Below are 17,742 nucleotides of genomic sequence, written 5' to 3'. Positions count from 1 at the left end.
ACCCAGGGCCTTTGGCCAGGGGGTCCCTGCAGCCCCCCCTCCCCACTCTCCAGCCCCCTCTGAGCCATTCTTTGCTGTGCAGCTGGGATTAGCATCCAGAGCCGGGTTGGGGCGGTTGGAGCCTAGGAGGCTCAAGCCAGCCTGAACCAGGGGCTGATCTAATCCCCTGAAGAGAAAAGCTCCCGGGGAACCAGGATTTGGTATCCAAACATGAGGCTGAGGGGAGGGGGTGGAGGGATAAAGCAGTGAACCCTGCACAAGCCCTTCTGGCAGCTGCAGAAACATCCCCCCCATCCCAGGGTGGGCACCACAGAACTCCTGGGCTGCTTCATAACCAAGGCCCCCAGCCCCTGGCCTCTCCGAAGTGCTGTGCCAACCGTAGCCTGGGGTACCAGCTGCGAGCGCCGGTGCTGGCGCCCATGCGAGGCGCACGTGGGGCGGAGCAAACAGGGTCCCTGGGAGAAACTTACCAGCCCCTGCTAGGCAGGGGGGCGGCCTAGAGGATCTAATGGCCCCTGAAGCTGTAAGGCACGCGATGCCAAATAGGAAAGGGATGATTCCCTCTCGGGGTACAGCCAGGCTGCTCCAGCTGCATGGGGTCTCCAGCTGGCCCCACTCTTCCCTTTGGCAATCAAGAGAGGATTTTTTTAGCTGCCCCAAAAGGTCAAGACGCTCACACAGAGGAGACTTGGGGGACCTAGTCACAGCACCGCCTACCCCATCAGCTTCTGGCTAGCTGCTGCCTCAGTTTCCCTCCCCACCCAGGAGCTTTCATGAACTGAGGAACAGCTCTTAAGGCCTGGGGTCATTAACGAGCACACTCCCCCCAAGCCTTCTTAGCTGGCCCAAACCTAGGGCTCTGGCCTGCCTCCTGCTGCTCTCCACACTCCAGCCTTCCCAGCTGTCTTCCACCCCCCCTTGCCTGGGAGCTAGGGAGAGGTGTTCTGTGTCCAGCAGCTCACGTGCTTCTCCACCTGCTCTCGAGCAATTCCCAGGGCTTCCTACCTGCAATTTCCCTTCTTTCCCCCTTGACGCCTCCCCATGGCCTGAGCTAACCCCATGACCCACCTGGCAGGGTGCTCATTTTGTGCACATAGGGAGGAGGGGTGCTGCAGGAGGGTGGATCCCTTAAAGGGCCAGTCCCCCAGTGGCAGAACCCCTCCCCCCCATCCCACACACTCGTCCTGGGGAACATCGCTCAGCAGCCTCTCGTCCCAGCCTGGCATCACTAGATCAAACTGCAACAGCTCGGTGCCTGCCACTGGCCAGAGCGACAGAGCGGGGCTTGCTTGGCCCAGCGGGGGCAGAGGGGGAGTTGGAAGATTGCTGAGTGGTCGCACAGCCTACAAGGGAATTACAAAAAAAAAGGCACGTTGCAATCAACAAATCAACGGAAACACCAGCCAGGTGGCAACCCTAGGTGGTGGGTGAGGGGCTCTCACCAGGCCCCCACAGGCCCAATTTGCCACCCTCCTCCTCTTCCTGGCGAATCCATTTCAGAGGCCAGCGCACCTCCTGGTGGCCAGCAAGACTGAAATCCAAAGCCCATCCCTGCACCAGCCCGGAGCTTAACACTGGCCTGGGTTTGGGGTTGCGCGTTGTCCTAGCATAGACATAGTTCCTCTGCGCCATGCCAGCCTCTCTGCTGCTGCTGCTGCTCTGTGGATAACTGGGGATGGCGGAGCTGGCACCAGCGCCCCAGCTGATTTTGAACCAAATAGGTTGCCAGGATTGAGAGAGATGGTGGGAGAAACAGGAGCCTGGACTCTTCTCAAGGTAGGAGCAACCCGGAAACCAGGACTCCTGGGTTCTCTTCCCTCCTCTGTCACTGACTCACCGTGGGGCTTTAAGGCAAGCCTCTTTGCTTCTCTGTTCCTCAGTTTCCCCATCTCATAGAATATCAGGGTTGGAAGGGACCTCAGGAGGTCATCTAGTCCAACCCCCTGCTCAAATCATCCCAGCCAGGGCTTTGTCAAGCCTGACCTTAAAAACTTCTAGGGAAGGAGATTCCACCACCTCCCTAGGTAACGCATTCCAGTGTTTCACCACCCTCCTCGTGAAAACGTTTTTCCTAATAGCCAACCTAAATCTCCCCCACTGCAACTTGAGACCATTACTACTTGTTCTGTCATCTGCTACCACTGAGAACAGTCTAGAGCCATCCTCTTCGGAACCCCCTTTCAGGTAGTTGAAAGCAGCTATCAAATCCTCCCTCATTCTTCTCTTCTGAAGACTAAACATCCCCAGTTCCCTCAGCCTCTCCTCATAAGTCATGTGTTCCAGTCCCCTAATCATTTTTGTTGCCCTCCGCTGGACTCTTTCCAATTTTTCCACATCCTTCTTGTGTTGTGGGGCCCAAAACCGGACACAGTACTCCAGATGAGGCCTCACCAATGTTGAATAGAGGGGAACGATCACGTCCCTCGATGTGCTGGCAATGCCCCTACTTATACATCCCAAAATGCCATTGGCCTTCTTGGCAACAAGGGCACACTGTTGACTCATATCCAACTTCTCGTCCACTGTAACCCCTAGGTCCTTGTCTGCAGAACTGCTGCCGAGCCATTCGGTCCCTAGTCTGTAGCGGTGCATGGGATTCTTCCGTCCTAAGTGCAGGACTCTGCACTTGTCCTTGTTGAACCTCATCAGATTTCTTTTGGCCCAATCCTCCAATTTGTCTAGGTCCCTCTGTATCCTATCCCTACCCTCCAGCATATCTACCTCTCCTCCCAGTTTAGTGTCATCTGCAAACTTGCTGAGGGTACAATCCACATCATCCTCCAGATCATTTATGAAGATATTGAACAAAACCGGCCCCAGGACCGACCCCTGGGGCACTCCACTTGATACCGGCTGCCAACTAGACATGGAGCCATTGATCACTACTCGTTGAGCCTGACAATCTAGCCAACTTTCTATCCACCTTATAGTCCATTCATCCAGCCCATACTTCTTTAACTTGCTGGCAAGAATACTGTGGGAGACCGTGTCAAAAGCTTTGCTAAAGTCAAGGAACAACACATCCACTGCTTTCCCTTCATCCACAGAGCCAGTTATCTTGTCATAGAAGGCAATTAGATTAGTCAGGCATGACTTGCCCTTGGTGAATCCATGCTGACTGTTCCTGATCACTTTCCTCTCCTCTAAGTGCTTCAGAATTGATTCCTTGAGGACCTGCTCCATGATTTTTCCAGGGACTGAGGTGAGGCTGACTGGCCTGTAGTTCCCAGGATCCTCCTTCTTCCCTTTTTTTAAAGATGGGCACTACCTTAGCCTTTTTCCAGTCATCTGGGACCTCCCCCGATCGCCATGAGTTTTCAGAGATAATGGCCAATGGCTCTGCAATCACATCCGCCAACTCCTTTAGCACCCTTGGATGCAACGCATCCGGCCCCATGGACTTGTGCTCGTCCAGCTTTTCTAAAAAGTCCCGAACCACTTCTTTCTCCACAGAGGGCTGGTCACCTCCTCCCCATGCTGTGCTGTCCAGGGCAACAGTCTGGGAGCTGACCTTGTTCGTGAAGACAGAGGCAAAAAAAAGCATTGAGTACATTAGCTTTTTCCACATCCTCTGTCACTAGGTTGCCTCCCTCATTCAGTAAGGGGCCCACACTTTCCTTGACTTTCTTCTTGTTGCCAACATACCTGAAGAAACCCTTCTTGTTACTCTTAACATCTCTTGCTAGCTGCAACTCCAAGTGTGATTTGGCCTCCTGATTTCACTCCTGCAAGCCCGAGCAATATTTTTATACTCATCCCTGGTCATTTGTCCAATCTTCCACTTCTTGTAAGCTTCTTTTTTGTATTTAAGAGCAGCAAGGATTTCACTGTTAAGCCAAGCTGGTCATCTGCCATATTTACTATTCTTTCTACACATCGGGATGGTTTGTCCCTGTAACCTCAATAAGGATTCTTTAAAATACAGCCAGCTCTCCTGGACTCCTTTCCCCCTCATGTTATTCTCCCAGGGGATCTTGTCCATCAGTTCCCTGAGGGAGTCAAAGTCTGCTTTTCTGAAGTCCAGGGTCTGTATTCTGCTGCTCTCCTTTCTTCCTGTTAAAGAGAAGGATCGCTCTTCCCACACAGGCTGGGGAGATCGAGATTCACATGACAGGTGCCTTAGAAATCCAGAGTATTATGAAGGAGGCTGGGAAGACAGCAGCCCTAAAGCTAAAACAAAATAGAGCTCTGGCTTTTGTTCACACTGGCACTTTCAGGTGCAGCCTGGACTCACCCCACAGCCCTGGGGAGGGAGGTTTTTGGGTACAGCTGAGCTGTCGGGGTGCCGACCTACAGAGCTCACCCTAGAACCCACAGTCCCTATTTCTCAGAGGGGTCGCTCGCTGAGCTGCTAGGACCCAGCTAAGCCAGGGAAACAGGGTTAGACATAGAGCTGGCTGGAGAAGTGTTAACAAAGCATATTGCAGGGGGACGTGCCAGGATGGGCAGGGATGGTGTCCCTAGCCTCTGTTTGCCAGAAGCTAGGAATGAGCGACAGGGGATGGATCACTTGATGATCCCCTGTTCTGTTCATTCCCTCTGGGGCACCTGGCATTGGCCACTGTCGGAAGACGGGACACTGGGCTAGATGGATCCTTGGTCTGACCCAGTTAGGGCTATTCTTATGAGACAATTCTATCAAAACCAGAACCCTTTGCAAAATCCAGCTATTCTGCCAGAATTTAGTTTCAGAAAAAGCAAGTAGGACCAATGGTGGTGACGTGGGCCAGGGTGACATTTTGGGAACAAAACGTTTAATTTTGTTTTGAGAAACAACTTGTCATTTTTTTTAAATGTTGCTTTATATTCTCTAACCCAACACAAAATAAAGTTGTCGAAATCAAGAGGTTTTGATCACCGAAGTTCGCAGAGTTTCTCTGCCTGGAGAATTTTGAATTTTTCCGTTTTTGCTCCAACGTGGCACAAAGCCAGATTTAGAAATCTCAAAATCCTTTGTGAAACAGAACTTGCACCTGCCCCACAGCTCCAGCTGGAGCTGACTGCTTTGCACCTCTCTGGGCTTGTCTACATGATGCATTAACCCACCCCAGCCGGGGTGTCAATTCTAACGTACACCAGCATTTCGCACCCTAAACCGGGCCGTTTGGGACGGGCTGCCCCGCACTAAAAGTTCCCTAGTGCACGTTAAGGTAGGACAGTTTGAAAAGGGACTACGTGAACGTGTTCTAGGGAATGTTTGGTGCATGCCAGCAGGGTCCATGCGGGCCAATGAGCGTGGGACAAGCTGGTGTGCACCAAATTTACACCGCAGCTGGTTCATGGACACCGTGCAGACAAGCCCTCTCATTCACTGCCTTACTGTTTCTCTAGCACCCTCAGTCCCCGCATCTGAACACACCATTGCATTAACCCCCACCCGACCCTGCCAGCGTGAGGAGTCTCTATTTTGGTGACGGGGAAACCAAGGCACGGAAACGTCACCCATTAATTCTTGGTGCTAACAGCTGCCGGCAACAGCCTAGAACACACACTTACGCCAAAACCCAGTCACCATGGCAGAAACATTGCCGCTTAGACAAACCACGGCTTGTTACTAAGGAGAGGCAGCTGCCTCCTGCACTGTAGGACTGGCATGGACTTGCCAGAGCCCTGTGCTCCCCTGCTGGCGGCTGGGCACTACCAACCCCTGCTTCTAGGCTATTTGATGGGTAAGTTCTGCACCACAGGAAGCTGGGAAAGCAGGAAGAGAGAATAAAGAGCGAGTATGTGCCACAGAAAGCCAGTTAAAGAGAGTTCTTCTACTGCCCCTATTGCCAACTGGGCTGCTAACTTAGCAGCACCTAAATTTGGCATAATATTTTCTGCCCAGGGGTGGTACAAGGGTTAATGAGTTTAGCACTTAAGACTTGGCTGGAAGATGGGAGAGAAGGAACTTGGTAAGAATCACAAGTAGCCTGGTTCGGAGACACTGCACTGAGGAAGTGGCCAGGCTGATGGAAGAGATTTCCCAATCTGAGCTGAAAGTGCGTTTTCGCAACGCTCCTAGGCTTGGCCTGTGCTCTCAGCATGTGCAGCGTGGCCCAGGGGGGTAGGGCACTAGTCAGGGATGTAGGAGAGTTGGGTTCTATTCTCAACTCTACCACCGACCTGCTGCATGATCTTGGGCAAGTCACTTCAACTCTGTGCCTGTTTCCCCTCCTCCCCCAGTCTATTTAGACTGGCAGCTCTTCAGGGCAGGGCTTATCTCACTGAGTGGCTGTGCCAGGCCCTGATCCCAACTGCTATGATAGTGGGTAGCCCTTAGTGGAGATTCCCTAGGCATGGATACAATTTGCCCCCTCCCCAAAAGTAAGTGGATTTACCGCAGACATGGCCAGAAGAAAACACCAGGTCTCACTCCTGCCCCATTACAAAAGAAGGCTTTATCAGTCATCACACCATCTCTATTAAAAGGATTTTACTCTGAATCAAAAAAATATTTTAAAAATCCCAATTTTACAGACTTTTAGTGAATCTTCTCCCACACTTAGGGGAAAAAAACCCAACGCAACTTCTCGTAGCAGCTGCTCTCCACCCTCAAGGAGTCTCCGGGGTGGGGTTAGCGGGGCAATCATTTTAGCCCCTGAACAAAGCAGCACCATTCGGCCCTCTTCCACAGCACTGGAAGCATCTGGTTCTCTGGAGACGAGCTGCCGCGTGGCATTGCCAAGAGCTGGGCAGTGCCTGCTACAGCAGATTAGCCCTTGCAGACCCAGTGATACTGCAACCCGTTCTGCAGCAGATCCTTCCCCTCCATTCTGGGGCATGACTCGCACGCTGCATGACCTCCCAGTAGGGGGTGCCTGGGAGCGACACGGATGCATGCCTACCTTTGCCCCAGATGCTTCCCACATGCGTAGCTAGGAGAGCAGCTCTCTCGCGGAGGCAGCCACATTAACGCTCAGCCCCTTTGCCAGGCTACATTGCAATGGGGCAGGTCCTTCAGGCTGAGACACACGTGTGCCTTGCTGGGGAGGAGCCCCGGATGGAATGCTGTAGAGTTTCTAGACCATCACCCAGGGAAATTGGGCTCACTAACCCTGCAGGAGGCGCCCTCACCCAGCTGCCACTGGATGGAAGTTAGCAGGGTTGGTTGCACCTCGGGGGTGCGGGGTGTGCACCCCATCCTTTTAGAGTTCCATTCCAACTGAGCCCTCCCCAAAGCAGGCCAACCTTTGCCAGCGGGCGAGTTCCCAGCTGAGCCGGTCACACCGGCGCCGTGGCAAGCGCAGAAACGCCTCAGCTGTTCTCACTACCACAAACCCTGGGGCAGGGCTGAGAGTTCAGAGGGCCCTTCGTGGCCCCAGGGCAGGAGGCGGGCAGCCAGATGGGCTCGCTGCTCCGCCAACCGAGGCGCTAATCCAGTCCCTACGGTATCAGAGATACAGATAAATAGATGCCAATAAAGGACCAATTCAAAAGCGAGTCGTCAGTGCTTCCGAACAGGACTTCCCAGCACCCTCTGCTGCAGCCCCAGTCAGACAGAGGAGCCGCGGGACAATTCGCCTCCGAAGCGGGCGACGTTTGTACAGGGAGGGGGGGAGCAGAGTTTGCAAGACCTGCCATGAGCCCGATTCTGGGCAGGTTGGAGTCCAAGAGGCCCGGTCAGAGCTTCAGTCCTTTGCAGCTGACAGGAGGGAAAGAAAGTCCGGCAGTGCCCCAGGCCCCTGAATCCACAGCACCGAGACCGCCAGGGCCCCCCAGGGCCTCACAATCCCAGCCACGCCTCCACCAGCGCCGCTGCCCAGCCCCATGAACAGGGTGATCTGCTCTGAGTCCCATGCCCCAGCTCCTGCCATGGGGAGGGCGAGTCCCAGGCTGCTCCCAGCTGCAGAGAACAGGGCACTTGGGGTATTGGTCTTCCCTGGATGTCTCTGGCAGGCAGGTGCTGGCCTGAGGAGGGGCTCAGTCCTCGACGGGGACCTGCAGTGCAGAGTACACCATCACTCGGTTCTCTTCCTCCTGTTTACCTGCAAGGGAAGGGCAAAAGTCAGTAACTCAGGCAGTCCCCAGCAACGGGGGGCCTGGCTGAGCCAGACAGCAATGGAGAACACATGAAGCCGTTTGGGTGGCTTAAAGGTTTCATACGCTTCTACTTCTGGCTCACAGGTTCGAATCCAGCTTCTGCAGGAGGCTGGAGATCAGCCGCAGTCTGTGCCCTAGCAAGGGAGGCTGCTCCAGGGTGGATGCCACCGGCACTACGTGGCCCACACCAGTCTCCTCGCTGGGGGTCTCAGCAGCGAGAGCAAGGACTGAGCTGGCCAATGGAGAGCGAATGTCTCACAGGGCCAGGGCCGAGGCTGCATGTTCTCTACCGGCTCGTGGAGCTGGAGGATGCCTTGGACCTACCAGGGCTGTTTCCCCACCACTGCGTGTAGACGGTTAGCGATGGAGCGGCGTCTGGGCAACCCCAGCCCCAGCACCTGGCTGGGAGTCTCTGTTGCCAAACACCACCCAGCTACCACAAGAGACAGCCAGCACTCCGGGGGGGGGGGAATAGCCCTCCCCCACCACAAGTCAGGGGTGGAGCAGTCTGAGATCTGGTGGAAATCCCCGGCTAATCCCATCCCACTCGCTTCCCCCTCCCGCTGCAGGCCAGGCAGGATCAGGGTCTCCAAGGCCTTCTTAGCTCACATCATTTCGAGCCAATCGTCCTGGAGCGGGTCATTAGGTGGGCGTTGTGTGTACCCGGCCAACTGGGAGCTGCTGCTGTCCATGTGCCACTGCCCCCCAAAGCACCTTAGGCCAAGGGAGTCTCCCGAGCGGGTTAGTGTCACTATCCAGCACTTTCAGTGACTGCCACACGCCCCCCACCCTCCCACCAGGGGGCCAGCTGGCTAGATCCTTACAGGAGAGGCAGGCGAGGACGTTGTGCAAGGAGCCTCCGGCTGTGAAGAAGGCCCAGACGCCCATGGAGATGGTGATGACGTAAATGGGGACGAGGCTGGCCTGGTACCAGGGATTCAGGAACGTCTAGGAGCGATGGAGGGAGAGCGAGGTCAGAAGGGCCGCTGCCTTCCGTCTGCCTGCAGAGCCCTGGCACGCAGGCCCAGCGACTGCCCCTGGTCCAGGCTCTCTAAATCTTTGGGGCAGACAGGCAGCATTCCCTCCCCTGTCTGAGCAGAGCAATGCTGATCCCTCCTGCAACTTCTGCCCAGCGGTTCCACCATGAGGAGCTTCGTGGATAATACAGAGCCCCTTGCAAGGGGCCTTTGGGATCCTTAAGTCCTTTATTAACACTGCTTGCGCTCCCTCCCCTCACAAGCTGTCAGGATCAGCCACCGCAGGGGGAGGGGCAGAACAGGGAGTGACTAGCCCTGAATGAGCTTGTGTGACATTTCAGCGGACAAGTGCACTCTGCAGCCTGGACTATCCCATTTCCCACTCCCCCAGGCTCCCACCCTCTCCCCTGCAAAGGCCAGGGCAGCGCCAGCCAGCCCCGCACTGCCGGCCGTCGGATCCGATCGCCTCTCTATCGAGCAACGACTTCAGCCCCACTCACCAACCCGGATGTGATGAGGTGACTGGCCACCACCAGCGCCAGGGACCAATACCGCCGCCTCTCGCAGGCGTCAAAGAAGATCACCCCCCAGAACGTGTGTAGGAAGACGACGGCCATGGTCAGGAATGCTGGCAGGAGAGGGGGGACGGGCGGGGGGTCAGACCAGTGAGGTGTCAGCACCCCAAACCTTCACAACAGCAACATGTTACCACCCTCTCCCCACTTCTACAGCACTTTTCCACCTGGAGGATCCCGAAGGGTTTTGCAGACAGGTATGTGCATGGCTACTGAAATGCAGCCACCTCTGGAGTGGAGCCCAGCAGCCATCCCACACAAAAAGCTTTTACAGGAGGAGGTGGGAATCGTTTCGCCAGTGGAATCTGAAGTTGGGAAAGGGGATAAATTTGAGACTAACATCCCAGTCTTTATGGGGATCATTGGTGACCCTAAACAAAGAGGACCCAGGTGTCACGTCTCATTTGGAAGAAGGATTCACAGCTGTAGCCACAAGCGGTTCCTCCAGGCTATGTAACGATAATCCTTTTCTAGCCCCTTTCATCCAGGGCTCTCAAGACTCATGCTAGTCATCAAGATTCAGAGCCCCACCAGCAGGTAGCCACATTTTTAGTGAGGGCCCAAGGTCACACAAAGATCAGTGGCAGAGCCGGGACTAAAACCCCAATGAAGTTAAAGGAGGTTTACCGTTTACTTCAACGGGGCCAGGATTAACAATAGCTCTCTACACTCCCAGTTTTCTGCTCTAACCAGTAGACAGCACAGCCTCCCAAGATGGATGTTGCTGTGGTGATATATTTAGCTCTTGGCTGACAGGGAGGGACGGGGCAGCCTTGCATCACGCCCCAACAGTCTCCTCTGGTTCTGGTTGTATCTGATCTTCTACAGCTGGAGGGAAAGCTGGTTCCTCCAGCTGTGTTTGACGTGGGCTCTGAGCCCAACCCAATGAATGGCATCAGGGCAGGAGCGATCCCATCATTCCCAAGCGCACAGGGGCTCCTGCCTTACCTGACGTGATGAAGTAATAAGGCGAATCCCCATGGATCCCTACGATGCCTGGCCCTATGGAGTCCGCCAGGATGTTAATGACCGAGAAGACCCCACTGATGATCCCGAAGGACAGCCCCGACACTAGGAGGAGGAAGAGTATATCGTCCAACAGCGCTGAAGTTACCAACGGCTATGCAAAGCACCACAACGAGCTTTGGACTCATTTGACAAGCGCCGGGGAGTTCCCCAGCATCTTCCACGTTACCCCTGCTCTCCCAGGAGGCGAGGAGACAGACTTACCATCCGGAGATGCCTGGAGAATTCAGTGCATCGCAGGGCTGCGTCCAATGCGTTCTGGGGCAGGGAGGGGATGGGACCAGCAAGGGGAGGAAGATGCATCTTAAGTACGCGCCAAGGCTACTGGTAAGTGGCAGAAGTTAACAGACGGAAGCATGACTGCCAGCCAGCGATTGCAGCACAGAGTCAGCAGCTCCTGGCTGCTCTGTTCCAATTCTTGTATCACCCCCATCACCGTGATATCTGGGCACCCTAGGCCTGCTGCAGGGCATGCCTGAAACGGTGCGTGGAGGGGTCAGTCATTTACAGGGGGGGAGGGGAAGTACAGGCCCTTGCCCAGCAGCTGACTCACCATAGGCCATCTGCTTGAGGGAGATGGGAGACTGCCCATCCTCACTGAGCGTCGCCAAGCCTTCGTCGGCTTTCCTGGGGGTCAGAGAAAGAAGAGAATGGAGATGAACTGGAAGGGGGGCTGGCGGCGTACAGGGGGAGGTGGTATTTATCAAGCAAGTGGCAGAGAAAAAGAGCAGCTAATGGATCATATCTACAAGGAAGACACGGGGGCAACACTTGGGAGAGGGTTCGACAATCAGGTACCACCCACGGTTTCTAATAATACCGCCTAACTCTTTTCATCAGCAGATCTCACAGCACCTTACCCAGGAGGGCAGCCCCGTTTCACACAGGGGGAAACAGTCTGCTCCTAGAGGGGTTCTCTTACTTGAGTAGCTTGAAGTAGGCAAATCGAAACGCCTCCTGCAGCAGCACCGACACCGCGGCCCCGAAGACCAGGAGGCCATACTGCAGCCTGGAGTCCTCCCGATTGCTGAGCTGCACTGAAATGAACCAGATCAAAGAGGCCAGCAGCAGGGAAACTAGCCAGAAAAACGCCCTGTCAAAGAGAGAGAAATGGGAAACAAGCTAAGATGTGTGTTGTCAAGGTAGCAGTTTCCCTGTGGGTCATGCGCTCTGTAAGGGAAGTTTTATCATCTCATACCACACTTGATCATGCTTGTGTGAGACATGCTTCTCCTAGGCAGGGGGCAAAAAGGAGGTGTGGGGCCCAGGTTCTACTCTTAGAGCTGACACTGACTCACTCAGCAACTCCGGGCAAAGCACTTCCTCTCTGTAAAATGGGGAAGATTCAAGAACATGGGTCTCCTTCCAAGACCCATCCCTGCGGTGAGAAACGGACCACTACAACTATCGGTCTGGGCTGGCCAACTCCCTTCCATAAGCAGCAAACGCCTCACGCTGCTGCTGACTCATGGGCATCACCAGGTCTTGTTACTGATTGACTGGTAGCTGCAATCCTGCAACAGTCAACACAGAAGAGCAAATACTGGGGGGGTCTTAAGAGTTTTTTTGCAAATAATAAATGTCCGTTTGTCACATGGAGCCTGTAACCCCCGCCCACTTGGTGGGGCGCTCTATCACCCCCTAGTGGTGGCAGGGCCATTTATGAGCCTGCTCCAATGTGGGGCTTTTAGTGCAGGCAGTAGAGCCTCATGCTTTTCTACCCAGAGGTCCAGCGTTCAATCCCAGCTGCCAGAGACTCACCGAGGGACATTGTATTACAGGGTCAGCCTGCAGCCAAGAGACACATGTAACCGGCTCTTTAAGAGCGCAACATACCACACTGCACAGTAGTTAAAGCAGCCAAGCAATCCGAACCCCCACCCCAAAGAGGTCCTGCACAATAATACAGTGCAAACACTGAGCCCTGAGTGGACTTTAGAGTCGCAAAGGTTTGAGCAAAGGTGGTTTAAATCCCGACTACACTTGCTCCGTAGCTCAGGAGCTGCTGTTTGGCACCAGTTGGAGATGTCTCACCCAGCCTGTACGGTTGGTACACAGATTACATGGCTAAGGTGCAGATTAGGTTGCAGCCATGTGGCCATTATGTCCCTTCTGGAACACGAGAGCTGAAGTCCAGGAACTCAATTGCTGGGAAAGCAGGAGACGTGGGGGGCAACTTAATCCTCCCAAGAATGTTCAGAGTTAAGTCCGAAAGGCAGAAAACAAAAGGTGAAAAGCCAGGAAACGCAGGGTTAGTTTTCCACTTTCCAAATGGTGCTAGAAAGTTAAAGCCTCACTCTGCCTGGAATGGGGGAGACTCAGCCTAGCCCAGGTCTGTCACCCAGAGACAATACAAAGAAGACCCCCCCAAGTGCCTGCAGGCTAACCCAGAGATGGGGGCAACCTTCATCTCCCCCCCAGACCTCCCCCATGTGATCACCCCTACAAGTTCTCCAACCCCCAGGACAATCAACCTGATGGGGCCCCTAGCAACCCCCTATCCCAATGAGTCACCACCCCCAGCTGCCAGTATAATCACCCAAGGGGTCCCCCCCCCAGCTCATGGGGACACAGCTCCCCCACAGGGGTATCTAGCACCTCCACACACTCCCTGAGTGGGACCTCAGACAAGTCCAGCCCCTGAGGGAATGCCCAGTATGGACCCACCCCACCACCAGGTGGATCATGCTGGGGGGGGGGGGTGTCCCTGCACCTCCTCACCAGGGTCCCCCCCTGAGTCACCCGGCCCTAGCATGACTTCCACGGGGGAGCCCCCTCAGCCCCCAGCTCCACCCCCAGACGCCACACGAGAAGTCCCCATTACCAAGCCCCGCACCCGGCCGATCCCGCCCCGGGGGGGGGGGGGGGGGAGCCTGTCCCCAGCCCCAGACTCACCCCGCCACCAGGATGATGATCCGCAGCGGGTCCCCGGCCACAGTGAGCAGGAAGAGGGAGAAGGCCGGGCCGAAGGCCACGAACGTGCAGCCGAAGAACACGGTGGCCCCCATGGCGGCGGCGGGGTGGGGGGTCAGGCTCTGGGGCCCAGGACTGGGGGTGGGGAGATCAAGATCTGGGGCCGAGGGCTGGGGAGGCTCAGAGCGAGGCGGAGGGGTCAGGCTTTGGGGCTAGAGGGGGGGCGTCAGGACTGGGGGGCACAGGCCGGAGAGGGGGGCTGGGGCCCAGGACCAGGGGCTGGAGGGGGGGGTCAGGACTGGGGGGCACGGGCCGGAGAGGGGGGCAGGCGCTGGGGCCCAGGAGTCGGGGGATGGGCTGGAGGGGGGGGGTCAGGACTGGGGGGCACGGGCCGGAGGGGGGGCAGGCACTGGGGCCCAGGACTGGGGGGAGGGGCTGGGGGGGGTCAGGACTGGGGGGCAAGGGCCGGAGAGGGTGGCCGGGGAGGGGGGGGGGGTCAGGACTGGGGGGGCACGGGCCGGAGGGGGGGGGCAGGCGCTGGGACCCGGGAGAGTTGTGGAGGCCGCCCCACAACTACCCCTGCCGAGGAGCCACCAGCGGCCGCACCTGCGATCCCTCCCGCTACGGAAGCCGAGCAGGGGGGACGACAAAGCCCGGCAGTGGGCCCCGCCTCCAGCGGATTGACGTGGCCTGGCTGGCCAATGGGCGGGGCGCGTGCCCCCGGCTAGGTTGTCGCCGGCACCGCTCAACCGCCCAGCCCCACGGCATGGCGGGAGTTGTAGTTTTCTGGGCGTGGCCACGGCCCAGAGCAAGCGGCCGCGTGGGCGGGCGGATGCTCAGCGTGGAGGTGGGAGGAGGAGCACGGCCGGGATGGTGCCTGCTCCGGGCCGGGCCGGGCCGGTCTGGGGGTTTGCTAATGTCTTAGTGACAAATGCACAGAAAACTGAAGTTGCAAAGTTTGGCTCTGGGGCTGAACTCCCCCCAAGCCCAGGGTTTTGGGGGGAGTCACCCCCCCCACCACATCCACACACCCTTAAACAGCATCCACCGGATCGAGGCACAGCGTGGAGACAAGTGGCCACGAGACAAAATCCTTCTAATGAGCTTGCCGGGGCTTTTGTTGTTGTTGTTGGTCTGTTTGTACAGCGCCTAGCACAATGGAATCCTGACCCCAGTTTGGGGCCCCTAGATGCTGCCACCTCGCAAATAATAACTAATAATGTGTGATTTTTTATTTTATTTATTTAATTTCTTACAGAGGGTAGTGGGTGCTTGTCTTAAAGCCCCAGCTCCAAGAGTCAAGTTACTATGTGAGAATTTCAGCTTTCATTTTTTTACAGAAATAAGTTTCTCACCCTCATGTCGGAAATGTGAAAATATGAACCCTAAAGGCTAAGATACCAAAAAGCAAATGAGAAGAACCCCACAGTGGTTCTTTTTAAAAATCTCATGATTTTTAAGCCAATGCATGATTTTGAGAGGCCTGACATGATTTTTGAATGCTTGGGGTTGGCAATCGTATTTTTACTGGGGTCTGAATGGCTCCCCGGATTTTTTGTTAGCAGTCGTCTGGGGTTAAATTTCCATTCAGCCACAAGGTGTCACTGTGGTAGAACCACATTTCATTGCAGCGCCCAGAATTGGCAATCCAATTAACCCTCTGAATAAAAAATAACTAATCCACCCATGATCGCAGCTTGCGGTTGAAACGAACAAACATTTCACAGGCACTGGGCTCCAGCCTTGCTTCAACAGCCAGATGAGCTAGCAACCTTCCTGCTGAATTTAAAAACAACACATCTGAAGTGAGCTGTAGCTCACGAAAGCTTATGCTCAAATAAATTGGTTAGTCTCTAAGGTGCCACAAGTCCTCCTTTTCTTTTTGCGAATACAGACTAACACGGCTGTTACTTTGAAACCTGACATCTGTAAAAGAGTGTTACTGCATACAAAGGCGGGGGCAAAGAGTGAAACAAACAAACAAACAATCTAATAGAAGATGAAAGGGAATAAACTTTAAAAATGAAAGCCCAGGAGAAGTAAAGGGAAGTATTAGTCCTTTCTGGTTTTAATCCCCTTAGAACCTGATTTTCAGAGCACCCACGTCTCCAAAAGAAGTCAAGCTTCAGAGGGGTCGCCGTGTTAGTCTGGATCTGTAAAAGCGGCAAAGAGTCCTGTGGCACCTTACAGACTAACAGACGTATTGGAGCACTAGCTTTCGTGGGTGAATACCCACTTCGTCGGATGCTGCTTTTCCAAAAGAAGTGAATGCGAGCTGAAAAGCATTTCTAAAAATCAGCCTTTGTTAATATTCACGGCCTGGTTTATTCATTCATCATTATATGTTCCTAGGTCCAGCTCCTCAAAAGGTATTTGGGTGTCTAACACCATTGAGTTCAATGGAATACCTTTGCCCCAGTGTCTGTAGGATCAAATACCTGTTCTTGTATAACCCAGATCCATTCATTTCAGAGGGAGTTTCATGCACAGAGCTGAGGCTGTCTAAGGCCATAATGTGCCCCGACTCTATACTGGGATGGATCAATGGGGCTGCAGGAGACCTTTGGTTTCCGGCTCCCTCTGAGCTGAAAGTGTGCCCAGTACATTGCAGCTTTTAGAATTAAGTTCAAGGTGCATTTACTCTCTGCTGCTTTCCATTTTTAATTTAAAAAGTGATTTAGTGTCTCTGAGAAGAGAGAATTTGACAGTCCTGGAGATTGGAGTCTTCTGATTGGCAGTCCGGACAACAGCATGGCAAACTTCCCCCCTCCCCCTCAGTCTCAACCCTGAGCTGCAGGGCCCATAGCTGGGGGGAGATGGGAGTTCTGTTTCCATGCCTTGGTTTCATTGCCCAGACTACAAACAAGTAAATGCCAAGTGGACAGGTGCAGGCTCTGAGCGGTTTTAGTTTGAGTCCTACAACATTTCACGTAGGCCATCAAAATGACAACTGGATTTGAACCTGTGACTTCGGTGTGGTCTCCATTTAAAAGTTACACTGGTATAAATATGTTAGCGGTGTGATTTCTTAGCAGAATAGTTATGGCAGTACAGCCCACAATGCGGATGCAGTTATACTGGTATAAAGACGCCTTATATCAGGATAGCTAATTTCCCTTTCCATATGGAAAGGAGCTGTCGTATGATCAGCAGTTTTATATTGGTATAACTACATCTAGACAAGGGGTGTTGTACTGATTTAACTATACTGGTATGGTGAAAGCAAGACAGCATTGGTTTGTAGACAAAGTTAGAGCTGGGTGGGAACTGTTTTTCCCATTCCGTGAGAGTTTTCGAGATTTTTGACGTTTCTTTCCCACCCGGAATTGGGATGAAAACTTGAAATCTCAAAAAAAAATTGCAAACCAATATCTGAAATTTTTTTTGTATTGGGTCAATAGAAATGTTTCATTTCAATTTTGTCCTTTTTTCCCCACTTTGACCTTTTTTCTCATATAAATGAGCTGAAATTTCAAAACACAAAAAGTCACTTCGAACTGAAAAATGAAACTCTTTGTTTAGAAAAAGTCAAAATGGGACATTCAGACCATTTCAAAACCGTTCTTTCCTCCCACGTTTCTAACTGGGAGATTCATTGAAACCCAAACTTTTCCCGTGAACAGCTTCGGTCTGGACAAATCAGCATTTTCTATAGAAAAATCGTTTCGTCGGAAACCCCCCCGCCAGCTCTAGACAAGGCCTTCGAAGGGAAAGGCTCGGGAGCCTGTCCCCTGCCCCTGAGACCGTATACTCCCCGTTGGCTCTCATTTGCAGTCGAGAGATCATTTTGCAAAGCCCTCTGAGACCATGCTGATGGATGCTGTACAAACGCATCCTGTCGTATAGGTGACATCAGCCCATCTCTGCAGCGCTCACTCTTACTCTTGCATTTCCTTTAAGTTCCATCGTCAGCACAGACCCAGCCTGTGGTATTTCAAAAACTCCCCCAACTTTGGGCATCCTATTCTGAGTTCTCACTGAAGGCGGGACCAGGAAGGAAATGATACAGAACTGGCCGCATCTTTTTTTCCATTCAGGGTGCGGAGACATTCGCTCTTTGAATTCGCACCTTGACCGTCTTGCTGGGTCTCTGACTCACCCTTTCGTCCAAGACCACAGACTCTGCGATGTGGCTCGCTTGGTGCATTTTTATTTAAATGAGGCCAGTGAAAAGCACCACTGTACCGTCAGGGCTTTTCATAGGCTGCATCTTCCAAAATCCAATT

The 17,742-nt window shown here is 54.0% G+C and overlaps 1 protein-coding gene across 1 annotated transcript; it reads right to left on the bottom strand.

Moving 5' to 3' along the window:
• Positions 1–6,364: 6,364 nt before the first annotated feature.
• On the bottom strand, positions 6,365–14,271 carry APH1A (aph-1 homolog A, gamma-secretase subunit). The gene is made up of 7 exons (XM_037883130.2): positions 13,499–14,271; positions 11,526–11,696; positions 11,157–11,230; positions 10,526–10,648; positions 9,503–9,630; positions 8,850–8,973; positions 6,365–7,970 (listed from the first exon to the last, which is right to left on the bottom strand). Exons 1-7 carry the CDS (start codon positions 13,609–13,611, stop codon positions 7,906–7,908), a joined length of 798 nt encoding a protein of 265 aa, XP_037739058.1. The 5' UTR covers positions 13,612–14,271; the 3' UTR covers positions 6,365–7,905.
• Positions 14,272–17,742: the final 3,471 nt, after the last annotated feature.

The sequence above is a fragment of the Chelonia mydas genome, chromosome 24, assembly GCF_015237465.2.
Source record: "Chelonia mydas isolate rCheMyd1 chromosome 24, rCheMyd1.pri.v2, whole genome shotgun sequence".
NCBI classification, from domain to species: Eukaryota; Metazoa; Chordata; order Testudines; family Cheloniidae; genus Chelonia; species Chelonia mydas.
Note: the sequence above shows the minus strand (reverse complement) of the source record. Positions and strands in the feature narration are given on the sequence as shown.